The 26601-nt window shown below is 40.9% G+C and overlaps 2 protein-coding genes across 2 annotated transcripts in view; both read right to left on the bottom strand.

Moving 5' to 3' along the window:
* Positions 1-963: 963 nt before the first annotated feature.
* Positions 964-2798, bottom strand: LOC109471500 (erythrocyte band 7 integral membrane protein-like). Its single transcript, XM_019770835.1, has 2 exons — positions 1992-2798; positions 964-1495 (listed from the first exon to the last, which is right to left on the bottom strand). Exons 1-2 carry the CDS (start codon positions 2586-2588, stop codon positions 1145-1147), a joined length of 948 nt encoding a protein of 315 aa, XP_019626394.1. The 5' UTR covers positions 2589-2798; the 3' UTR covers positions 964-1144.
* A 969-nt stretch (positions 2799-3767) lies between these two features.
* Positions 3768-26601, bottom strand: part of LOC109471573 — a 45404-nt gene continuing 22570 nt past the window's right edge. The window contains exons 20-40 of the mRNA XM_019770923.1: positions 20119-20194; positions 19685-19820; positions 19157-19288; positions 18464-18644; positions 17614-17694; positions 17213-17286; positions 16751-16828; positions 16245-16411; positions 15331-15497; positions 14118-14222; positions 13292-13392; positions 11549-11597; positions 10005-10088; positions 9625-9682; positions 9254-9303; positions 8717-8785; positions 8364-8445; positions 7245-7361; positions 6532-6648; positions 5683-5738; positions 3768-5110 (exon numbers count right to left, since the gene is read on the bottom strand). Of these exons, the coding sequence (XP_019626482.1) occupies positions 5072-5110; positions 5683-5738; positions 6532-6648; positions 7245-7361; positions 8364-8445; positions 8717-8785; positions 9254-9303; positions 9625-9682; positions 10005-10088; positions 11549-11597; positions 13292-13392; positions 14118-14222; positions 15331-15497; positions 16245-16411; positions 16751-16828; positions 17213-17286; positions 17614-17694; positions 18464-18644; positions 19157-19288; positions 19685-19820; positions 20119-20194 (2019 nt within the window). The 3' untranslated portion in view covers positions 3768-5071. The remainder of the gene's footprint in view (positions 5111-5682; positions 5739-6531; positions 6649-7244; positions 7362-8363; positions 8446-8716; positions 8786-9253; positions 9304-9624; positions 9683-10004; positions 10089-11548; positions 11598-13291; positions 13393-14117; positions 14223-15330; positions 15498-16244; positions 16412-16750; positions 16829-17212; positions 17287-17613; positions 17695-18463; positions 18645-19156; positions 19289-19684; positions 19821-20118; positions 20195-26601) is intronic.

Below are 26601 nucleotides of genomic sequence, written 5' to 3'. Positions count from 1 at the left end.
CACCTGTTAAGCATGCTAGAGTGAATGGTGAATGATTGAATAGCAAAGTTCTCTATGCTCAACCACTTGTGCTGTTTGTTTACTAATCCGCAAAATAACAGCTTTTACGATATTCCTAGGGTCATGTTGGAAAATAGCCAAGTAATCTAATAAAAACAACATTCCTTTGCGGCTACCGTGAAAGGGTAAATATTTCATGTTATTACATGATTGATGTGGAACTAAATATAGAATGGCTGGAGACTTTCGATGTTTTAAAAAAGAAAGCCATTGATTTGGGGTCGATTTAAGAGAGTGACGAGTGTTACGTGTAAGAAACTTTATTCATAAATCATCCAAAATCTCATTGCAAGGCAAAAAAATGCCCGAATTACATTTCGTACTTGGTTACATATTTCCATTGCTGAGCAATCCTTTTTTTTTTACAAAAGTTATATTCATGTAGTAATAGTAGTAAGTATAGTGGTAAGTATATACATGTACAAAATGTATAACAACAGTATAGGGGGAGAGTATGACACTTAACAATGAAATTTGCTGCCTAACTAGCCACGGAGGGCACCAAACAGCACAATTATAACTATAATTTACAGTATGTCCAAACTTAACATCAATCTTTCTGTACACAACCTTTGAAAGCACATATATACAAACAAAAGCTTTATCAGCATAACAAACGGACTCCACCTACTCCTAACAATATTCCTGCGTTCCCTGAGCGGCCATTCATATACATGTGCTGTATTGTATATTGTGTTGGTTTGCCTCAGTTCATATGAATATCAACTGTTCAGCTCCTTTCTTCAAGTGATATATCCTCTACCAGGCTTCAGAGGGCGTGGGAAAGAACAGAAATTGACTTAATAGACAAATAACATGCCAGGGGAGTTGGTCCGCTAAAGGAGTACAGTTTGCCACTCTGTACTCATTTTACTAAAATTTTGTTTGGCCAAATAGACAGATAACATTTCTATTTGGCCTTTTTCTGTCGCTACTGAAGCCTGGTAGAGGCTACAAGTGACAGGGCAATAACAAAGAATACAGATAACAGACAATACAGAAGTTAGGCAAGAACAAGTGTTTTCTGACTGATAACAAAAGTGAATGATAATGTCCGACAACAGGTGTTTATAATTGTGACGTTCTAGGCTTTCTTCTTGGCGACCATGTCCATCAGACCGATGTCCATGGGCAGTGGGAAGATGATGGTGGAGTTCTTCTCCCCAGCCACCTGGTTCATCGTCTGCAGGTAGCGGAGCTGGATGGACTCCGCCGAGTCCGCCAGCACGTCCGACGCCTGCTTCAGGGCCCTGGCGGCGTTCATCTCGCCCTCGGCTATGATGACTTTAGCGCGGGCCTCGCGTGCGGCCTCGGCCTCGGCGGCCATGGCCCTCTGCAGCTGGGGCGGCAGCCGCACGTCCTTGACCTCCACGCGCTCCACTTTGATCCCCCAGCGGTCCGTGGCGTCGTCAAGCTGGACCCGCAGCCTGGCGACCTGATGGTTTATGGTTATCAAAAAAAATAATGTTATTATCACTTTTACCAATATCACTATTGGTACCTCTGATATTCGTTACTCTCTTGGCTTGGCTTCGTTACTAGCTTTATGTTTAATAGCATTACTAGTGTTTTTACTATGATCATTTCTTAGACATATAGTAACGTTACATATTGACGATGAATAACCGATGATCTGTGCCGTGTTTATGCCGTTAAGCTTGAGCACGGCACCACTATCATGACTATGCAATTTACAACTAGTACATTTGTATGTATCTTCTCGTCGTTTTATCTTGTCGTCGTTTTATCTTGTCGTCGTTTTATCTTGTCATCGTTTTATCTTGTCGTTGTTTTATATTGCTTTGTATCTTGTCGTTTCTGGTGCCGCTATAAACAGAATATCAAGTTACATGTTAGCTTGATCACGGCACCACTAATCGTTGTCTTCCGCAATAAAAAGAAGAAAGAAGATTTAAAAAAAAACTGCTGACCGTCTCGTCCCGTCCCGCGAGGATCTCAGCCAGCGTCTTGACGCCCAGCGCGTCGCGGATGGCCGTCTGCGCCAGCAGGCTGGTGGACTGGTCGACGTCCTCCACCTTCGCCACCGAGAGCACGGCGTTGTTCACCCGGTAGTACACCACCGCGTCCACCATCACGGAGACGCTGTCTTTCGTCAGGATGGCCTGAGGTGGCACGTTGATGGCCTTGGTCCGCATGTCGACCGTCTTGTACTCGTCGATGCAGGGCCAGACGATGGTGACGCCCGGCCCCTTCGCCCCGCCTCCCAAAATCTTCCCCAGTCGGAAGATCACCACCCGCTCGTACTCCTGCACGATCTTGATGCAGGAGCACACGGCGATGGGAAAGAATATGAGAGCTATGATGAAGGAGACGACCACAGGGCACCATCCCATGTCGTACTCCTCCATACTCCTGCCGCTGTCGTCCGGCAGCGGTTGGAGTGGCCTCGTGCTGTTGTCGGGATTTTCCATCGGCATTTCGATACTGGATGGTGGCGGTACATGCAGCGGCTGCATGGGTACGCCAGGCGGCGGATGTTGTTGTTGTGGTTGGATTTCTGGCTGCATTGCCGATTTTCTGAGACGAACAGTGCTGCCTACAACTTAGTACAGGTACCAGCAGACATCCAGGGTTGACTTACAAAGTAAAAAGGTTGGTGTAGAGTCGTTTGTAGCTGTCAGAAATCGACAGACGTCATGCGGTGATGCGTACTATCCGTATGCACCTGTCGATCCAAAATGGCGTCCTAGTTACGGGTTGCACACCGCGATTCCTCCGCGGTCACAACATAGTGCAGCCCGGAAATATGAGAAGGAAGCTGACTTCCGATTTTTGGGAGCAGATTTGCGTTTTACATTGCTGATAACCTACCTGTTAACTATATAGAATACTTGAATGGCTCCCATGTGTAGAAATCGATGTGATTTGTGGTGAAAATTGAATTTGGAATCATATTTCACCTTTGTATCCTTGCGCGTGTACAGACAAGTGATTGCTGCTTTCAGTGTCAGTGACCTTTAGCACACTTTGGGGATGCTGGGATCCTTTGTAATATTGACGTGACCGCAAATAAACTGGGTGTGACTGTGTGTGTACCTGATCGTATGACTAAATAAATCTATACATAACACTAGGATTAATCTGCAAGAAATGTCCCTGACATGGATTCCTGAATTTCCAGGGGGTTGCTGATCTGAAGCTCCTTGATCTGATCATACAGACGGTTCTACATTGTAGCTAACGTATCCAAAGAGGCTATAGCCTCCTTGCCGTATCCGATCAGAAAACTTGCTCATGTGTAGCGTTACATATAACAATGGTTCCAATGGACACCTTTGGCGCAACACGTACACCACACGTCACAGTTTGTGGGAAGGAAATTGGATAATTACGTATTGATAAAACTGATAAAAACACCGTCGCATAAGTTGAACGTCTTCTTGTTTCACATGATAGGAGCTATGAATTTGGATGTGGTAGGCCTTAAGACCGGGGCAATTCACAGGCAATGTAGACTTGACAACTTCTGTTGCTAAAATGCGAATGAAACATCATTTGTACTTTTTGTAATGGTGGCCTAATATTAAAACAATTCAACTGGTGCTGCTATGAAGGCACTGTCTTAAATTTGGATAACCGGCGGAAATCGCTCTTGAATATCGCATGTAAAAATGTAATGGGGAAAGATACCTCGGAGCTCCATGTTGTTTAGGTGACTGACAAAAAGACACAGATGTACAAGTATATAAATCCCACAAAAACTGACTTTATTTCTTGTGTTGAATATCTTCATACTACATAAGAGATATAAGCAACAATAAAAAAACACCTCAAACAATAGAAGACTTAACGTTACATGTGCATTGTCGATACCATCCTATACTATAACGTTACTGCTTTATAACTACTTATGGGATAATATGTAACACTTAACTCAAAGTGAAACGTTTTGCCATTTCCTGGTCGATTCTGCAATTATACTGTTCCGTCAACAGATGGCGCTGTTGAGACACACTCATCACCAAGCAAGAATTTGCACCAAGCATTTAAACCGTACGTAGCATCATGTAAACCATTGTAAAGTGAATTCGAACTGATAAACTACTCTGGCAAGGTAATGACTTGTTAACTATTCCCTTGTTAAAAATGAACTACAAAAGCATTGCTCTTTCAATTGTCTATTATAATTGGAATGTGCACAATAATATAATATGTGTGTACATATGCAGTGCAAATTTATATATCCTAATATGCTATCTTGAATACTAGTAAAACACAAATTTCCCCAAATGTAACCAACTTTTTCACCCATGACCCAACTCTATTATCATTCTGATCACCCTCATTCATATTATTAAGTTCTTAATTTCTAAGGTACTCCAGTATTTTTCAGTATACTTAATATGATGCTTTGAAAAGGAAACTTAAAACCAACTTTTTCTGTTGTTAATACTCAGGTTTTAAATGAAATACATTCAGCCAAAGAAGTATCTACATTGTTACTATATAGTACGCAGTTCAGGAGAAAAAAGTGATCATTATATTGTCCATATGGTTCATTTATGAGTAATTCTTTTACTTAGTTTTTGCAAGTCACCAGGCTAGATAATGATAAGCTATATATTAGCATAGTTATCAAATATTCCAGATACATCATATTAGATAATTTCTCCATAGCAGTGTTTTAATCTTTTATTATTGCTGAACTTGTACATTGACTATTATATATCCGATAGATTTCATAGGAATTAGTGTGATATAGTTAGGAATGTCAGTTAAAATTCTTCTCATCTAGTATAAGGCATTATCATTAGGCCTTAAGATCTCCAATTAAGCCAGTTAAAAGTTTACCACTTACAGTACTTAGTAGTTTTGTGTGTTCAGAGTTCAAGCATCAAAGTATATTGTAGCAAACTGACAGTTTCCAGGATCAACTTTGTACCGTAATATTTAGTGTCCCACTAGTTAAAAAGCTTCTACATGATGCATTTTGCATTCCCAGCATCCCCTGCTGTGCGTAAGTGGTGTCTACAGTACCCCGGGAAAGAGATCACATGAACATGCCAAGCAGTCCTCCCATCTGTCCACCCTGGAGAAAAAAAAAGAAGATTGACACATTTTAGTATCTATCAATATGTCTTCTCCAAATATAACTCCCATGACTGAGTGCAAACATACATTGTATTAACAGGATGTCAGACTCAGAGTTGAATTATTGCATGTTGGGTTACATTATGTAGTAGGACAGGTTACATTATGCTACAACACCAGTTACCATAGTGAGTATTAGTGACAGACGTCTGGCCCAGGTCATTCACTTTATTTGTTTGAAGAAGAGGAAGAAGAAAATGAAAACAATATGTTTCCTTCTGTGAAGGTAAACAAAATCAAAAACTAGAAAAGTAACATTTGCAAACCAAATGATGTTTATCTTCGCATATGGTCATATGGTCACATACAATATGATGACGGGAGTCTAAATCCCTCCTACTATAAAATTGCAACATCATGTAACCCGACACCAGCTACCATGGTGACAGGTCATGGTCTGGTTCAGGTCATTGACCAGGCCAGTGGTCACTGTTTGGAGAAGAAGAAGAAACTGAGCAAAAACAGGATGTTTTCCTTCGGTAAACATAAATCAAAAGTAAGGTGTCGTACCATGTTCAGGGCAAAGCCACCGCCACCATCATCCTCGGCATCTCCTCCTTGTTGATCTATTGGAAAGTAGATAATTAAACAAATGAATAAACAACCTCAGACATGAACTCTGCTTCATGTTGGATACCAAATAACACTGCCTACTTCAGGTATGGAAAAAACTTGAATCTTTAAAAATCTAATCCATTCTAAAACCAAACATTACTATAATTACAATTAGAAATTTAGAATACTAAAACATACAGACAAAAGCATTGTGCTCCTCAATAGCCATCATGCTAAACTATATGTTCATCAAGAATTTGAAAAATTAATTGAATTATTAATCTAACTCAAAAATGTCTTTCCATACTCATAATCACCAGGGTTGTATCCAAAACAGCACGATACCCGCAGCTTAATGCTACACCAATGCTAGCCTAAGCATAAGTCATTTGCCTTAAACTCCAAGCAATATATTATTAAGTCCCTTAGCTTTCTTTGGCTTTGCAGTGCATTAAGTAGCAAATTCTAAACTTAAATAACCTGACCTAGGTTTCTGATAGATTTCTTGATGAAAAGTATATCCTTTTCAGCTGGTACAAGTACATGCACCTTTCTTGCAAACCAGCGTCTATACCTAAATGTGTAACTATGATGCACCAACCCCAAATCTATGAACACCTACTAGCTCAGGTCTGAAATAATAATTTATAAACCAAAACTGAAAAAAGCGCAGCCTCAAATTTGCCCAGCTTAGTACAAATGTGAGGCATAACATGCAGTCTAAATAAGGTCGGCTCCTAGGTGTAATTGCTAAATGCCCTCAAAGCCACCGTATGCCTGACTGCTCTGTCCATTATAACTCACTCCACAGGTTGGTCAGGCGGATGGCAATACGCAGGAAGTCTCCGCCGCTGATACAACCTTCCTCGTCAACGTAACGGCGAGCGAGCTGACACAGCAGCTTCTTAGGGATGGTGAAACCTGCGGCGCCGTGGAACGTTAGCAAAACTTTTTCTAACTGTTAACACGTTAACGCTAACGTACCGCAATTGCGTTCACCCTGATGCTTTGAGACCATCACGACAAACTGTCAATCAAGTTTTGAATTGCTGATTGACAGCTGCCATTGTTGGTCATGCAGGGCAGCACCAACGTGTAATGTTAGCAAAACTCTCGTGACTCGTTAACTAGTATAAGATACCGGGAGCGTGAAACGGCCCTACTGCTTTTAGACCCTCATGACGAACTGTCAGTCAAGTTTTGAATCACTGATTGACAGCTGCCATGATGGTCATGCAGGGCCACCCCAGCACATTGGCCGAACGTACTGCGCCTGTGCGAAACCTGTAATGTATTGCCCATAGCACCTCATCAGATTACGTCTTGTTTATGGTCGTATTTCCATATTTAATGATGACAACCTGTTTTCACATGTTATGTTGGAAAAGCTACAATCTGCAACTGGAAAAATTCTGGTGCAACATCGACAGAACATCCAGGTTTCGCGCAGGTGCAGTATATTCTGTGGATGTGTTCTGGACACCCTCCCTCCCCCCACTAACTACTTTGGCACTTACTCCACAGCCAGTGGAGCCGCATGGCAATCCTCAGGAAGTTACCACCGCTGACGTGTCCGTCTTCGTCAACGTAGCGGAATGCAAGCTTGCACAGCAAGCGCTTGGGGATGTAGAAACCTGAATACATGGCGGAAAGCAGTTAAATGTCTCATGTGTATGGTTAGTACAGGTGTCACTCCATGTAACACACATGGCCAGCTGTCGACATGTTAACACTTGTGACAAAATTGAGGAAGAGAGAGATAGAGGTAGGCAACAGAAAAGATGGGTAGAAGAGATCAGGGAATGGACCCGCATGACACAAATATGAAACATTAAGAGGAACAGAAAACCATAAAGTATGGAGGGAACTCGTTGTCCCATCATCTGTGGTAACCCAACACTTGACTAATTTATAATAATTATTAGATGAGAGTTGAGGTAAGTAACACTTGATGTATGCACAAGAGTAAAGAAGACACAAATAAACTGTTGAAGATGACAACAAAAAGTTGAGGCTAATTAGCACAAAGGGAATTAATGTTAGATTAGCAACATATCTGTTGTCTGTCTGAAATAAAATCATTGATAGCGCGAATCGACCATAAAAAAACATTCAACATTTCTAGTCAATGATCTATCTACCAAGTCATAAAACTAAAAGTACTGATAGGTTAAACACTACAATTACATTACTGTTACACTCAGCAAAAATCATCATCCCACTGTTCTACATGTTGTATAGTGTACAGCAGCATAGAGCAAGATATGGTGTGATGATAAAAGATATAACGTACAGAAGAACAAATTGTTGCCATGAAGTTGTAACATTACTGAAACACGTAAAATCAAGACAGGAAATCATCTAAAGCATACCTTTGTGGAAGAAAGTTATGACAGGCACAACAATAATGACATACATGTAACAAAATATATTAACTATCACAGTATCAATTCTAGTGTGAACTCATATCACTATTCATATTGATAATTCAAAAAGATACATGTACCATATCATAATATTGACAACACTTCGATATATAATGTAGCTCTCGAATATCTAGGAAAAATATCCCTTATTGCATGGAAACATAAGCTTCAACGCTTTTAAGTTTGCCACAATGATTGAGAGTGTCATACCGACAATATCCTCCAGAGCTTCCTGCAGCTCGTACACACTCAGCTTCCCACTCTTGTCATAGTCACTGTTCTTGAAGGCAGACTGGGGAAAAGTAAGACAGTTAGATGTAAGATTCGTGCAATTAAACTGCTACACTTCAAACTTTACCTCATCTGTAAAGTACATTTGAATCTTATATCTAACATTACATGTGGTAAATGTCACTAATGATTTGTTTCAACACGTTTTGAGTACAATGAAAATCACATACCATTACACAAGAAAGAAATGTCACTTAATGATTTAAACACATTACACCAGGTTTTTTATATTTAACAAAACTGCTAAAATTAGAGCACTTAAGACCAATTACCAGCCAGGGTTCCACAGTGTCCCACATGTCATCAAACTCTTCATACTCGATCTTTCCTGAACCATCCGCCTGGAGGAGAGTCAAGGAACACCCTCCCAGGAAACAAAACCAACAAACGACTAGTACCAAGCAGGATCCCTGATATGACTATCACTTTTGCTCACTAAAGGATTCAGACTCTTCATCTGTAATATGATTAATATTGTCTTGTGAGAGTGTTTCTTATTCATGCAAACTATACTTGCAAACTTATTCATTTGCTAAGCGCCTTCTCGCGTCGAGAAATAGTATTGTGCACACGCTTTGTCATTCGGACGTGTTTACAAGGAGCCTCTACTGGCAGCATTCTTTAGATATCTGTATGTGATGCAGCATTCTTTAGATATCTGTATGTGATTTGTGTATCTGTACTTGTTTTTGTATTGTCCCTGTTTCTATATGGGCCTCTGGCCTGAAGCAAAGAATAAAATAAAAATAATAAAATAAATATACATTATTGATACACTAATTTTGTGACTTGCACACAGATAAGGATACGTCAAACATCTGGATGACATCCTTGCACAGGTCAATGGTCAGGCTGGGGTCTGGAAGGAAAAAAAGCATTGATAAATATTTTTCGTTAACATTAAACCGATAGTGAGTGGCCTGAACACAGTCAATCATACAGCATATTTTGTGACAAACATAACTTTTAATCAAAATCGCATGCATCATAATGTTGATCGTAAAGAGCATACGATTCAATGACCTATGACCTAAATTAATAATCATTTAAGGTTATGTGAAATATAAATTTACACTTGCCATCTATTTTCTATCAATTAAGGGCTATATAACATTAAATACAGTGTAATCTGATAATTTCTTTACGTTTACAGTCATAGCAGAGCTCCTTCAAGAAATACCTTTGAAGATGCAGTCAAAGAGACTCTTCAGCTCAAATGGATCAATAGCAGGCACCTCCTGTATGGAGAAATCAGGTGATTATCAAGAAGCGCAGGAGTTACATCTACATCTACATCTGAACAATACTGTACAAAGCCCTTCATGGGTATTATGCCCATTCAAGTTTATGACACAGTAAGGCCCAGTACATAATGAAGACAGCCGCTGTAAGTTGCCAATGGTTTAACAGTTGTACCCCAACATATTGGTGTTTTTTAATAGCCTGGCTACTAAACCTATTATAGCTGCTGAGTCCTACATCCTCTCCGCAAATAGAGGATGTAGGACTCGGTAGCTATTGGTAACCAGGCTAGTTTTTTAAAACCTTAACACGTCATACCTCGTCATCACCAGAGAGGCCAGCAACCATCTCGAAGAACGCACGGAACTTGTCCTTCTTCTCGTCACTCCACTCTTCCTTAGGCTGATGATGGAACGGTCAGATTCATAGACAGATGAACATTACAACATAAAGTTGAATAATGACGACTTCTTGCTACTGAATATTGTTGGTCATTATACCATTTGTTTCTCTGTATCTTTTGCTTCTTCCTGGGTATCGAATGAGCTATGATCGAATTTCATACAAATTATGTTTTTCACCAACATCAGAGTCAAAGATTATGTATATAAGTAATTAACTTGAAGATAATTACATATGATAATAATTAATATGTATAATATATGACATTGTGGAAATACATAGAACAAATCGTTACAGGAAAATCACAATAGATTACACACACTCAGATAAAAAAGATTAGTCAAAAGATCCATACAATGACCCTTAACCCAAATTATGTGATGGTCTTATCACACATTCTACAATTCCTTTATTGATATAGTAATAGTGTAAAGATGTGGATTCAAAAACCATGAGTGGCACTTGAAAATGCTCACAGGAATTCAGCATTTCAATCATTTGAAAATAAGGAGTGGCATATTTCGGATGGGAACAACAGGACACTGTACAGTTGTGATTGCAATATGGACATTATTAGAAATGTCAGAAAGATTTCTGTAACTGTTCAGTCTTTGTCATTGAGTGAAATAGAGAACATTAAACAGACACTCAAATGTGCTCTGAGATGAGTTATTTCATTAGTCGATGTGCACATGTTGCAGCGTATTTGTTTAGAAATTCATAAATGTCAAATACTTGTCAAGGGTGCGTTAATATTCTGCTTTCAAACTTAGTTCATGCACTGGTTAACACCAAAAGCATTTGTCATTCATTTTGTTACATAGCCTTTGATGAAACATCACTTCAAACATTCACTTAAAACATTCAAACTTAAAAAAATTGCAGCTTTCGATTATCATGCACCAGGTGCCACTTGCACAGTTCACAATGATGTGCTGTGAGGTTATCATGTGAAAGTGTGTCATTAATTTCTTTATGCATGCATAATCATAAACAAGCCTAATTAGTGTTAATTGGATTTGATCCATAGAGATAGGGATAGTAGGAAAGATATCATAGTGATTGAATTTTTTAGTAGTTAGTGTGAAAGTGTGTATTGCTAATCAATTACTTTATTATTCCTAATTATACACAAGCCTAATTAGTGTTCATTGAATTTAATCAAGAACATGGAATCGTTAGTAGAAGATTGTACTTTTTAGTAAGTATTGTCCTATGTGAAAGAAAAGTTTGGATTCTTTCTTATCATAACTCGTCGTGTTACCGGTTTGGGCTTGTCCTGTTTGACAATCTTGTCGTCATCTTCCTGCTCTCTGCATGGTGCATTTGTGCCAAACGAGAGAGAGAAAACAAAGAGAAACAAAACAGTTTGGTCAAGCGATACATCTCAACACTGTGTACATGGGAGGGGTGCGCCCGGTTCTGAGACCTGTGTGTGTTTTTTTATGTTTGTTTTTTACCGGTTTGGGCTTGTCCTGCTTGATGATTGCGTCTCCTTCATCGATTTCACTGGAAGAGAACGGCGTAGGATCGTCAGTTAAGGAGGTGAGGTAAGAGAGAAGAGGACCACCTGACACTGATGGGTTTTGTGGTACCAGTGATGATGTAAATGTTTTCTTTCATTTAGTCAAACGTGGAAAAATGGTCATCATGATGAGATGTGGCATTTTTTGCCAATCAACCTTTCAATTCTTTTTATTCATTGAAAGTCAGGTTAAAGTCATGACGAAAAAAAATCACAAAAATGTCTTAAGAATGACAACAGTAGATTAACAACTCAGAGCATACACATTACTCAGGTACATTGTTTAAAATAACAGTAATGTTTTCTCTGATCCGCTAACATGACTCTTCCCCAACTTCTGACGATTACAAGTTTTGCTGTGCAATTCATGATCATATATGACATAGCACTCAATTTACTAATGTCACTATGTCATGATAAACAATAGGATCTGACAAGAAAAAAATTAAATAAAACAACTAACTCAAGCGGTATTTTGGCAAAAATAGAGTCTGACGATATTCAGATTATACAACGAAAAATTGCGGTATATTAACCATGTCCAGACCAAAGCATGCAGGCCAACCATTGTCAGGAGGTATGCATGAGTAAAGAGATTAGGCAGAATGAGTGAGGATGAAGCAAAAAGTGACTCATTAGGGAAAGACTACTGGAAGCATAAATTTGAAAAGATAATATACTACTACTAGCTAAAAGCACTTTTCTCTTCAAAAGTGCTGTCAACATACTCGACATATAATACAGAGTGGAAAATGATTTTTTAACATGGTGCAAACATTACACTTGTCAAGTACTATACAATACCATGAATTACATGTACATGTAATTGAAAAAAGCATTATATTCTAATATTTAACAATTGCCGTATGTTGACAGCACAAGATCTAGAAGTTTACCGTTAGCCATTGCCTTGCACGAATGTTACACCACTACGCACCACAACACAACATACCAAAGCTCTGAATTGAAAACAAAGGCGAAGAAAAGAATATTGTGTATAGTGAGTTTCAAAAGAAAGCATGTGTAAGTGTGCAACAATAATGATAGTTATAGCAACATGAGGCAATGATGATTTGCCAGTAGTAATGTGCCAGTGCCAGCAGGTCAGCTTCTAAAAGGAGATGAATACATTAAGTTTGCAACTGTCAAGCAATGTGAATAAAAAACAGCAGTATAGGAATCTTTTAGCACCTATGGGTCAACTAACAAGCATTAAACAATGATTGCTTTTAAGCAAAATGCTAGAGAGCACAAAATCTAATTTGCTAGTAGAGCACAAATACACAGCTGAAATTAAAATGCATTCTAGTTCTAATAACAGTTAGCAAATTGCTTTAATCTACAGTTTTGTTTGCAGTTATGCAGCCTAAGACTAAATGAATTAACAATGTAAAGCAACAATGAGCAATAGCAGTAAACAAAATTAATGTATCTCTTCTCTTATCAAATGATTATAGCAACATCAATTACAACTTCCGAATCAGTGGTATTTGAATTTTCAACAGCAAAGCACGCAAAATGCGTACAAATAAATGTATAGAAATTTTGGAAGCCCGTGTGACAACCATTAGAACCCCGTATGAAACGGCTAATTATCACACGGGCCATAACACCTGTATCAATTAATCACATTAACTAAGATTGTATCACAAGTTTGAGGAAATGAAATAAGACGTACTCGGCTGATGCTTCCTTCTCAGTGAAGACCCTCAGGATGAATTCACCTTCTTCGTTGGGGTTGAAGGTCGTGGGGAGAACGATGTATTCACCAGGAGCGACCTGCGAAAGGAAATCCATAAAAATCTTTAAGACAATCATATAGGTAGTGTGGCCTAGATTGAGCCATACAGAATCATACAGTAAACGAGACAACAGTACACTGTAAGGCCATGTTGATTTGATTATATGGATGACATCCTCCGAGAACCCCAAAACTGATGCGCGCGTGCGAATAAAAAAAAGTTTTGCAAAAAAAAATAGTTGTTTTCATTATGAAATCTACATGGTCATGAGGATGAGGGTTGAACAAATGGGACAGAATATGGTTTGGCGAATAATCTAGTCTTCAAGTTCATTTCTTTACAATTTCGTCTTTTTTCGTTTGATTTTGGCATCCGGCATTCTACAACATTGGTATAGTTTTTATTTATAATTTTTTTGTAACTTACGGTATATTTTTGCTCATTTTGCAACTGTTTTGTACGATTTACAGTATGGTTGAAAACTTTTTTTTTTGGAAACGGCCGAAAATTCATGCACGCGGATGTCATCCATATAATCAAATCAAAGTTAAAACAAAATTGACTGTGATGCCAATCTCCACACACCCGCTGTGCACATTCTGGCAGAACATTTTAAAGCCCTTCAACTTTGTCAAATTCAGAAAAAAGAAACAAATTTTTTTTTAAAGCATCTTTTTGTTCTACTTTTACATCATGTTAACATGTCTACTTGGCTGACTTTAAGATGGTCTACTACTCATTGCAGATCAGGTTTTTACATACCTTGAAGTGCTCAGAACGTTCGCGGTAGTTGATGTAACTCCCGGAGCTGGCCACTGGTGGCTCTGTCATGACATCACGCCGCTTCAGCTTGCTGCGCCCCTTAGCCTGGGCGGAAGAAAAAACACCACATAAACCCATGAGTGCTAGAAAATAATGAGCAGGGAATAGAGAGAGTGTTTTTTAATGTGCACCTACAGCTATTGTTGATGCTGCCAACAGCTGCAAGAGGTGGAAATACTTGGTACACTCAGTGAGATGATTAAGAGAAGCCTTTTTGACATCAGTCTTGTAGGTGTGTCATTCAGTACCAAGGACAGGACCTCATTCAATTATATTGCTGGATGCTGCTATAGAGATGACCATACTAGACCACGGCTTGGGCCAGACTGATCTCAGGGACACAGGGTCCCTGTCCTTTATTGGTCACTTTAGTAATTGACGCCAGATGTGACGACAGTGTCTGAGGAGACAGTTCTAGCAGGCAGCCACAGAGTACGGACCTCTTCTATAGTCTCTCCTTACGACACCCTACAATATCAATTAATAGTACATTCTAGATGGAGTTAACCTTCACTGGATACAAATAATATCAAACAATGTTTTAAGCCTCAGAGCTAACTGATATGTCATGTACGTGAGTTAATTCATTTGTATCCTCTTGTTTGATGGGTAGGTCATGTGATCCGCATGCCTGAAAACCGGCTACCAAGGCAGATGCTGTACGGTGAGCTTTCCACGGGCAAACGCACCGCTGGTGGCCAGCGCAAGAGGTTCAAGGACTACTTGAAAAGTAACCTCAAGTCCTGTGGCATCGAGCCACAAAGTCTTGAACGACTAGCAGCTGACAGAAACAGTTGGAGACAGGTATGCTCGACAGCTACCGAATCGTACACAGCCAGCTACAACCAGAGGGCAGAGACCAGCAGAGCAAGAAGACACATGCCGGCTCAGCAGCAGGGACAGCACATCTGCGAGATATGCGGCCGCGTCTTAGCAGCTAGAATCGGCATAATCAGCCATCGAAGAACACACCGAGTGAGAGAGACAGAGAGTCAACAATGAGGGACGTCATCTTCGAAACCGAAGGACAGCCTTAAGCAAGTAAGCAAGCATCCTCTTGTTTGTTAGCATAATAGTTGTAGAAGACCTTACGAAAGTTGCCGTACAATTGTTGTATCAAAAAACCTTGATCGGTTACTTTATTTCTACTCACCTCGTACATGTAGAACCCCAGGAAGAGGTTGGTCTTGCCGAGATGTTTCTGCTTGCGCCTGTCCTTCTGCAGGAGCGAGACCAGACACGACGCCTGGTCATCATCGTCCCCATCATCAGCGTCCGTCAGGTTCACCTTGAACTGCGGGTTGGCCGCAAACGACGACTCTGAAGCAAAACAAAAAGGTAAAGGTAAACTTAAGGAAGTCCCATGGCATTTTTTGAGGTTGTAGAGGCAGTGGTCTGTGTCTAGGGAAAAACTACAGGCGAACGATGACCCTTAAGTGGGATTTTGTTTGTTTGAATCACCATTTTACATCTTGTTTTCATTTATTCATTTTGGCTGAATATACTGTGTGAGCCAATGTTTCCAACTAGCACAGAGCTATTTTTAAGGACAAACTTTTGGCAGGAGGGAAGAGTTAAGGGACAAAATATATATATATAATAATATAAATTATATCAACAAAGATACAGTTTTAATGCAACAGTTGAAACTGTAATAAATATACACATATTTTTACATGTGAAATTGTAAAAGGTGAAAGTCCTGCAGCCCTTTGTTTTTTGTTTGTTTGTTTGTTTGGCTATTGATTAGTGGTGCATACCTAAACCCACATTTAGGTTCAGGTCCGGATTCAAGTCCAGAGGTTTAGGTTTAGTTCCGGACTTGTAAGTGTTTTAACATGGCAATGTTTTCTTGATTTTGCAGCAAAGATTTTGCAATCTACGGAAGGTTTTAGGTGGTTTGGAAAGAAAAGGGGTATGTGAAATGGTCTTTTATGGTAATAAGTTCTTGACTTTTAGGGTTTTTTTGGACTTGAACCTAAACATTCTTACAAGTCCGGATCCAAGTCCAGTGAACCGGTATGCACCACTACTCTTGATAGAGATGTACGGCCAATCCTAACTCACGTCTGAAGTTGGCGCACCCTCCGGCGCTCTCGTTCTTGATCCACCGGCCGTTCATGCTGTTGACGTTCCACCTCAGCTTGTCGTCATCATCATCACCCATGGAGTCTGGTGTCAGGTTACAGATCTCAATGTTTTTCCAGTACGTCAGGAAGTCTTCAAAGCTCATCCTGCAAGGAATAAACCAGTAACACCAGAGGGGGTTTAAAATCATCTTTATTACAATGTATATACAAGATGAAAGATTGCTTGGATCAAAGCCTTTATCTCTTGATACGGCACTAAGAGGAGGGTGCTAGGCAGGTAAGACAAATAAAGTTTTCAAGTTCTGTATCTGTATTGGTACATGTACATGTATAGCAGGTATAACCGCCCTTCGGCGTAACACACCAGCTTGAGTTAATATGTGCATCAGATATTTTGGTGTTTCAAACACGTCGTTGTGAATAAAGAACTTTGCTATTCAACATCATCAATCACTAAATGAAAAAAATTTCAATTGATCGTACCAGAATTCTCCGTCGTCTCGGTTGACAATCCCGAGTTCCTCTTTGGTGTCATCATCCACAGAGCTCCACTCATCAGACCTGTCGCAATAATCAAGTTTTTAATTCAGCTTGGAGGACATTGTTACACTTAGTCCTAGCCAGCCTGAAACTTTTTTCAGGCTGGCTGGTTTTGAAACATCTTGACAGAAATATTTCTTATATCTACATGCAAATTTTTACCTGCAAATTTTTGCAAAACTTTATTCGTTATGACCAGTAATCATATTCAAATAATTATCATAGATTTCAAGTTGATATGTCAGCACATACATTTTTTAAACTTATATTATGGTGACCATGCGTGCAGATTTCTATCTGTAAATGAATAATTGCTTTGCTGTCCAAATTTGACAATGTTTCTACCAATATATGGTATTGCTGTCATCATTCTCTATTGTACTGGAGTGAACACGAAGCACTTACTGGTCTCCCCACGGACCCTTCCATTCAGTCTTGCCCCACGGGTTCCGGATACGGACCAGTGGAGTTCCCTCAACCTAAGGAACATGAGGAGAAAGAGATGTACATGATACACATGTAAGTCTACATCTTGGGTCTTCTTTCTTTGAAAGGAGACTAAGAATGTAAAAAAACATATTTGACACAGTCTTGACATTTACTTACAAAATGACAATAGTCAGTGTAACTACATTATGATTCTTTCAACTGGTCAGGCCCCTAGAAATTTAATGGACAAGTCAGGAGATCTATTGCATTTATGCCCATTATAATAGGGCACAACTTTATACAGTGAACACTGATGATATCATAGAACATCCCAGTTACAGAAGGGTGCAACATCAGGACTATAACCTTTGACCCACCTCTGCGAACCCGGTGATGCTGTAGGCATGCTGCTGGACCAGACCGTTGTCCTGGATTGCCTCCAGACCCGCAGAACCTCCCTGTAGAAGTCAACACCAAAACATTAGATCTTAAAACATAACAAGAATCCGGAGGACCACAGGGAGAATATATAGCTGAGATGTCAAGCTGAATTGTGGATCGTAATAAAATCAAAATTGCAGACTTTGGGTAAAATATGCAATCCTTGGCTTTTTAAATTCCTTCATGTTGACCTCTAATTGCTGATGTCTCATGGCCCCACTCTGCATCTGAGACCTTTGACCTCTTTGATTATACTGCTGCTAGTTGGCTATAATCTTCACACCATATTTCCGAACAGTTCTGTCCAGCAGGTCCACACTGGCAAGGCCATCTCTCTACCCGCCATCCAGGTCTTCCTTGGTCTAACTGGCAGCTGTAGTTCAGTGATGGTGTTCATGATCAATGGACACCACCCAGATTTTCACTGGTAGCTGCATGAGCCCTTTACCTTGATCCCGCTGCATCCCATGGTGGATCCCCTCTCGAAGGCCTTCTGCAGGATCTTGTAGAGGCTGATAACTCTGTAACAGTCAGACTACCTCCACGTGTAGTAGACATGCAGCTCAACACATGACCCCCCTCCCTCCCTACAGATTGTCACTGATATCTGCATGAACCCTTTACCTTGATGCCACTACATCCCATGGTGGAGCCCCTCTCAAAGGCCTTCTGCAGGATCTTGAAGAGGCTGATAACTCTATAACATTCAGACTGTCTATAAGTATACCTGTAGCCCCCTCCCTCCCTACATATTTTCATTGATAGCTGCATTTACCCTCTACATACCTTGATGCCGCTGCATCCCATGGTGGACCCCCTCTCGAAGGCCTTCTGCAGGATCTTGTAGAGGTTGCCGGGTAGCTTGTCTGGGTCGGTGGTGTCGTACCTCTCAGTCATCCCGCCTGTGAAGTCAACCAGAGCATCGCTGGTGTGACCTCCCTCCAGAGACTCGTAGGAGCCATGCAGCCTTAGAAAAAATAAGAACGTGTAAATATGTTCTTAAATGATCATGTAAAGTTTTAGTATATGAAAGTTGCTGCTATTCCACGTAATAAAAAGTATTTTAGACTAAAAAAAACAAAAATTCAGTGATCTTCAAGGAAACATGCAATCCTTGGCTTCCTGAATTCCTGAGGTAAAAATTTAATTTCATACGTGTATGTACATGTTGAGGAGCCTAGTACATTGGTCTGAGGGCATTCTTGGAAAAGTCATCCATGTATCGTACAGACTAGTACTGCAAATTTCAGCTGTCTGAATGCATCATTTCAATGCGTCGGTGAAGGTTAGACATCCAGGTAATAAGACACGTCAATAAACAGTTACTCAAGCAACTTGTTACATAACATTATATATGGTAAAGTCTGACAGTGACTTCTATGCTCCTTGCTACTAGTATTTTTTTCTACAACATCAAAATCCTACAACTTTCATTCTTGATTATGGCACATTCCATATAGACACTGTTGTTGAACTTACTTAGCGTAAGCCTTCTCCAGGAGAGCGCTCCAGAACTCGTTCTTGTCGTTGGAGTGGAGACTGAAGTACTGCGGGTCGCCCCAGTCAAACACCACCATGGGGATACGGTCATCAATCACCACATCAACCCACCTGAAGGAACAACATTCAGCGTAAGTGGTCATGATGAAACTTTCTTCCCAGCATTTCTACCCAAGCACAAGAACTATCATTACTTACTTACAAGAAATATCTACCATCCAAAATCTGTTACCCATGGGGATATGGTCGACAATCACCATATCCGAAATCCATGACCCTAGCATGTCCAGATCATGAGATAAAAATCAAAACCTTAAGTCCTTCTGCAGTTACTGTAACAAGCCGCCGAGGGACCCGAGACCTACCCACCTACCGAGTTTTGAGACAATACATCCACACATCATCGACTACACTCTCTCGTCCAGACATACATGTACATAAAAGCACCGCCAAAAATGTAACCTTCTTTGTAATGGTAAAAAAAACAGCTCTGGTTGCACTACGTACTCTCCGTACTGCCAGAAGCGGAAGTGAAACACGCCGCAGTAGTCGTCCTGATACGAGTTGTCCCCGCAGCAAACTCTGTTGAACAAGTACGGCTTCTGGGCCAGGGTGGCCGTGGCAGCCAACATCCAGCAATCACCTGCGATCAAGAGAAATAAATAAATGTTGCAGTTTTATGTTGTTATGATAGGTAATTGACAACGCCACATTGTCAATATACAAGACTACCCCTACAGGGCTGCAGATGTCACCATTGTGTTGTGCAGTGAAGGCCCCAAAATGGGAACACAATGCTAGTCCCTACATTGAAGTTAATATCATTGAAAATCAGTGGTCAGCATGGAGGAATTCAGGAAGACGAGGATTGCAGTCTGAAATCTTGAATCTATTTCTTCGTGTATCACAAAAAGAGAGAAGAGGATACTTCTGAGACTTACCCACACATCCCTGGCAGACGTCAAATCGGCTTGCTCCCTCTGATGCATCGATGAACTCTGGGTTTCCAACAATCTCCTGTGATTGAAAAAAAAGTGAGGGTTAGCCATAAGTTATACCTATGTCGACATACCATGAATAGTTTCATCGGGTTGGTGAATGATCGAATAGAAAAATTTATGCTCTTTATTCACAACCACCTGTTTAACAAGACATAATATTTCTATGACCGTCTGTCATCTTCATCAGGTAAATTATAACTGGTTCACTGTGGACTGAAACTACATGTTACTGCTTGATCACATATGTTAGATAAGAGGCCAACTGTTGTATCAAGTTAACAGTGGTTCATTAACTAGCAATCGGTAGTAGTTCGGTAGAATGTAGTGTATTTGAGGCTAACTTTCATAAACAAATTAGCCACTGCATAAAGTGCCTTTATCCCCTTTGAACATGTTCCCTCATCGCCCTGAACAAGGTTAGGCCCATTTTGTTAAGTTGCTTACAGTGAGGACACTAATATCTTTAAAAGTCGTGTAACCCGACCGTTGGGGGAATGAGGGCATGACGGGTCTGAGACCACCAGAGCGGTGTCACGCATGTACCGGTATGTACCGGTGAGGCTGTGTGCGTGTGTACTCTTAAGGGCAAGGTCTTACCGAGTACTGTAAGAGCAGATACTTTGGGGGTGGTTTTATTTTCATAAAATCTTTGTGGTACTAGTAATCTCTCCACTGTGAATTCATGACACCACAAAGCGTGTCGCTAATGTAGCACAGAATTATTTCAACTGCGAATTAAAATCTTCATAACAATGAGCAGGGTCGTAAGTACCACTTAACCTAGAATCTCCATGTTTTTTTAAAACAGCTGCTCTGATTGGTTGAGCACCTTAATGTGTTTAAACTGCAAAATTGTTGTTGAGGATGAAAAGGCTTGAGACTGAGTGCCTGATTCTTCTCCAACTATGTTGTTTGTGTTCTCTGCTTAGCTACCGACCCAAAAAAAGGAGACTTAGCCTTCTAATACCCCTTATTAAACCTTGTTCTGTATAAATACAATAAAAACATGTATAAATCCCATATAGTGTTTGATGCATACACACACACACACACACACACACACACACACACACACACACACACACACACACACATTATATGATAAAGTAAATATACATATATTGTTATTTTAAAAAATCATGTCTTCTTTTTTACTTTTTCTGACAAAAATGTCAAGTTACCTGGAAGAAAAATACATGTTCCAACAAAATAAGCCACAAAACGTTAAACATGATCAGAAGAGTTGGGTGTATTTTACTGTGAACCCTATTGTTTTGACCAGGCAAAACAACGTGCCCTACTTGGCTTGATCGACATTCTTTAGATGTGGATGGTATTACAGAGGGTGCGCTCCGATGAGGTCAATAACCGAATGGGTCAATATCTCTATGTGACATACATGTAGATGACGTAATCTCCAAGCAGATGTTTGGATAGGATAATCATTAAATGTTCTTGCTACTGTTGTATTGTGTGTGTGTTGTTGTTGATTTTGTTGTTTTCTACTTCTCTTTTTTTTTAACACTCATCCAACGTTTGCGTGTTCCCAGTAGTGAAATGGGGTCACCGGTTTCCAATTTTCGCCACCAAAATCTGCGTGGAGATTAGGAGCCACGCTCCAATTGCTACGTAGCGCGCTGTAGTTTATTGCAAGCACAGTTGACTGTAACGACCTAAATATACTCTCCAAGACAAGCAGAGGTCGGTGGGGGAAGATGGGTGGGCGGCCTTTCTATGATTTGCCTCGTTTTCCGTCACCACTCTCCTCCATTTCTCAGAAACAACTACCCCTCCCCGTGTCCTTTGAGCCTCCGCTGGGCGACAGAGGTTGGCAACAGATATAATAGAAAGGTATTACAATCTTCTCCACCAACCTCTGCTTGGAGAGTACCTTAATATACCGCTGATTTTTAAACGTAATTTGAGCTTCACCACAAAGCAAGCAGCCACTATTTTGCCGAAAAGAAGTGTTACGATTATATCCTAATAATTTATCATGAATGGATTTTTATTTGCCCAAACCTACACATTAATAATGTATGCCCAACACCATAAATAATATTCCCCTGGCTACATATATAACTAAAGACTTCTTACAGAATAGCTTAAATTCCCATTAATATCGATCGTGAACTGAATTACATGAACCTGTGCGAAAGTAGGTCAACCATTTTTTACGCTGTTGTACGATCCGCGCTGCTTCTTTTATCTTCCTTTTACATCATGACCAAGGCATCTATCTTTATTGGACCACGTACTCCTGCCAGTTTGGTTATATTGTTTCCCGAAGGCTAGGCCGGCCTTCTAACAGTAGCCGACCTCGTGTACATGTGTGTGATACAGTTTTGACCTTGTGGCTTTCATTAGAATAGTTGTCATGGCGCAAGCCGCCCGGGGCTGAAAAATCGTCGGCAAGAATTCAGTCGGGAACAACTGCAGTACTCGACTTAGCAGATATACAGCCGACTGTAAGACGCGTATTTCGACGGTTGGAATCGTAATTTCGGACAAGCAATCTTGGGAAATCTACAAAGCAACCTTTAGGAAGGTTATGCAATCACAGCAGCAATTTTCCTTGACATCTTCACATCTTCCTTGACATTCTGGCTCACGTGTATTACTCTCCAAGCAGAGGTTTGGGTTTTGCAATTGCTGAAGTTGTTCCACCGGCAGCTGACCACATAGGCAAACCGAAGGGTAGAGTCTCTAACGATCTCTAACCTCCTTGGGTGAACAGTGACGTACATGCTTTCTTTCATCCTTCACTGAGGCAACTTTACATCACGACAGCTGCACTAAGTTTGAGAAGAAAAGACACTACTTTTCAATAGGCTAGAGGAAAACAGTAAAGGGGGGGGAGTGTTAACTTGGAAGGTAAACATAACTATTTTCATGACATCTGGAGAGAAGACGCAACTAAAAGTTAAACAAAATATAAATGTTTTAAGACCTTATTACAAGAACATAATATCCTTTTCATAGCACTAAAAGCTGTTTTCACAAATATTTTACAAATATTTTGCAAAGAAATGTTCAACAGCTGCTGCGTCAAACTTTTACAAGATCGCAGACAAACGTATCTATTATTAATCGCATACAAACGAAAAAGTGTGCCGCACACATTTGTCTTCTCTCCAAGCACCGCCCGTCTCATTAGAGACCCTTGTGACACGGCGGGGTCTCTCCACATTAACTGTTTACTCAGAACCAACAGAAAAAGCGCATCGTGTTACACAGCTCACTCCAGGAATGCGGGTGCCATATGGAAACTATCAAGGAAAAGAACCTTCCCCAAACGAGATTGCTACGAATAGCTAACATTCTTTCCTATGTACAAGTTGCGTATGTACGTATACTGGCCAACCCGTCCACATACCTTTACGTAATTCAGGATTACTTAGTAAGATAGATAATGAGAAATTCTCTAACGTTATCAGGCTATCTAAAATGCGATTGGTAACTACAGAAAATGTAAGTATGCGTTGCTGCACTCCTCAACTCACCTCACCTATCCCTTGTCCTTCTTGAGGCACCACGACTTGGTTCACTATCGTCCTCCATTTAACTCTGTCCTCCGCCGCTCTTATATGATTTATATTGTCTTCCCACCTCTTTCTCTGCCTACCCCTTTTGACTTCCTGGCACTGTCCCTTGTAGTACAGTGGTTGAAAGCCCCGACGATCTTGCTGCACTACTTAGCGTAAAGCAAATTATATATGTCGTAATCATAACGTTTAGCATTCAGACAAAATGAATTCTAGAGTACTGCAATGAAGAGAAATGCAACTTCACACACTTGTTCGCATATTTTCGCTTACGCTACAATACAGATATAGCGATACGCGAGTATAAAAATTCCTCCGCCCACAAACTCTGTTTGGATATGTCAAATTTTGTCAATTCATTTATTCACGATGTTTATCCCCTACGCCAACCACTTATATTACTACAATGAAAGGCAGCCTAGCTGACACACGGGTAAACGGGGAACGCCCATTTCGGTCGACGCGACCCCTTTTGTTTTGAGTCACTCGGGACCACCACCGAACTTAAGTGGGGTTAGCAAATGCTGATCTGTCTATCCGTATTCCTTCCACTTGAAATGAAGCAACATGCAATTATTAACAACCGAAGCTTCAGTAAAGCCTAGCATCTACCGTATGGTTCAATAAAAAAAGTTTAAAGGCTTCACTCCGCCCCCTTCATAGAAAACATTGGAGTAGCCCTTATAGCGCTGACGCCGGTCAAAAGTGATGCGATCATAATTTCAACGATCTGTTCGTGCCGCGACTTTAACGCGGAACAAATACCAGGGCATGTCCTCTCTAGATTTGTGGATAAAGACCGCCTCTTATTATCAGAGTTAGGAAACAACTTTTAAGTTGTTTCCTAACCAGAGTTAGGAAACAACTTTCCTTTCCAGAGTTAGGAAACAACTTTTAAGTTGTTTCCTAACTCTGATAATAAGAAAAAAATTTAAAATTTCACAGGAAGGGACATGAATTGTATAAAGAAGCCACAGTTTTAATTAAAGACCGCAAGCCAATTTGAAGACCGCAGGCCATTTGGGGCTACCTTTCGTGTGGGAACAGTCCTTTCATATGGCAATATCTCTCCTGTCTGATGCGATTTTAATTGTTTAACAACCAACTAGTACATATGTGACAGGTCAATCACTGCGTTAGACGCGTATACACACAAGACACAGTATCTGCCGACCAGAATGCCCGGGGCCACGGAGCAACAATGACGTTCAGAAAAGTACGCTCTACCATACGGCGGTTGGAGGAACGGCAAGACAGCTTCGGTAACCTGCTTCTTGTTTCTTCATCCTCATCCCTTTATGTTTTTCTATATATCATATTGTTTGGATGGAAGCAACGTGTGTATACATATATATATGATCTACATTGTGTGTGTGTGTGTGTGTGTGTGTGTGTGTGTGTGTGTGTGCGTGCGTGCGTGCGTGCGTGCGTGCATGTGTGTGAGCGTGCACGTGTGTGTTCTGTTCTTTGTAGTGTTGCGCTTTTCGTTTTGACGCCTAAACCTTACGGCAGTTTTATCCCTTCTCCATCTCAGATGATGACCCTATGCCGGCTATGGATGAGATGGCACAAGTGGAGTGGATGCCAATGACTCCGCCGCCCGCCGACACAGACGTGATTCCACCACCGAACCACATGGCCGCGGTGCCGTCTGGGAGATGGACGCCGCTAACACGTGGTAGCGACAAAAAACGGGCCATATACATGTATACAAAGCAAACGATCTTCCACCATCAACCTCTGCTTGGAGAGTACCCATGTACGTGTTTGGTACTGGGTACGTACAACCAGCCGCAGGTCTACCCAGGTTACGACGCCGACGCCTTTGAGCAGCAGATGTACCCGGGTTATGCCGCCGCCGTGGATCCCTACTACATGTACGCGTACGCCCAACAGCCGAAGGTCTACGTTGCCGCCATGGAGTAGCAGTACCCGGCTTACGACGCCGTCGCCATTGACCCTCCACGTTCTTCAGTAATGATGGAGGTCAACCTCCCTCCATCCACCTACCTGGTGGACGCCGAGGAGGTCATGCGGACGATCGCGTGTATTCCACTGGCAACGCGGGGAGAGGCTGACTTCGATGACAACGACACCACAGACGACAGCAACTAAAAGGTGTGGAGGGCGGGGGCCCACAGACTAGTCTCCACCAGACTTCTTTTGCAGGGTGAATAAATCGTAGAGAGAGAAGCTCCATTTCCCTGCAAGAAAAGTAATTTTCTTGCGGGGAAATGGAGCTTCTCTTGCCGGCTACCTTCTCTGGCCAATTAATTCCCTTTTTAGGCCGATTTCTCATTTATTCACCCCGCAAAAGAAGTCTGGTGGAGACTACCCACGGACGGGGAGCCTCCAAGAGAACAGCCAAGGCTCTAAAGGTTAGGAACCTTGAACGTGGACATCGGCGATGTCATAACGGGAAACAATGGGTTCTCGTCCCTGTCCTCCATCAGTGAGCGGAGTTCTGCTGCGGAGATGTCTCCACCATCCTGCTTTATAGTGTCAAGGTTAGGAAATGCCGGTTAACATTCTTCTTTCTTCACATCGATCGATGTCTTTAGACACGTGAGTTGCAGCAAGGAGCTTTCATGAAAGCTCCTTGGTTGCAGGAAATGCCTTTGTCAACATGTATCTGTAGATTTCCCAGACACCAAACAGCTTAGCGTCTTGTCGCCTAATCATCAGTTTTAAAACGAGTTCATTTTACTTTTGACTCATCTTGTGAACGTTTCTTGTCTTTGCAGATCCGTTCTGGAGAGGTCCGTATAAATATATAGCACAAATCAGTACGACAAATAAAGCGTATAAAACACACATCTGAGTTCTCTGTCGTTTTTAGATGGTGAATACAATGGTACGGTATGGCTTTGAATTACGA

This window comes from Branchiostoma belcheri, unplaced genomic scaffold, assembly GCF_001625305.1.
Source record: "Branchiostoma belcheri isolate BF01 breed outbred unplaced genomic scaffold, Haploidv18h27 scaffold25, whole genome shotgun sequence".
In the NCBI taxonomy this organism is placed as follows: Eukaryota; Metazoa; Chordata; class Leptocardii; order Amphioxiformes; family Branchiostomatidae; genus Branchiostoma; species Branchiostoma belcheri.
The sequence above is the reverse complement of the archived record's forward strand: the minus strand, read 5'-3'. Positions and strand labels throughout refer to the sequence as shown.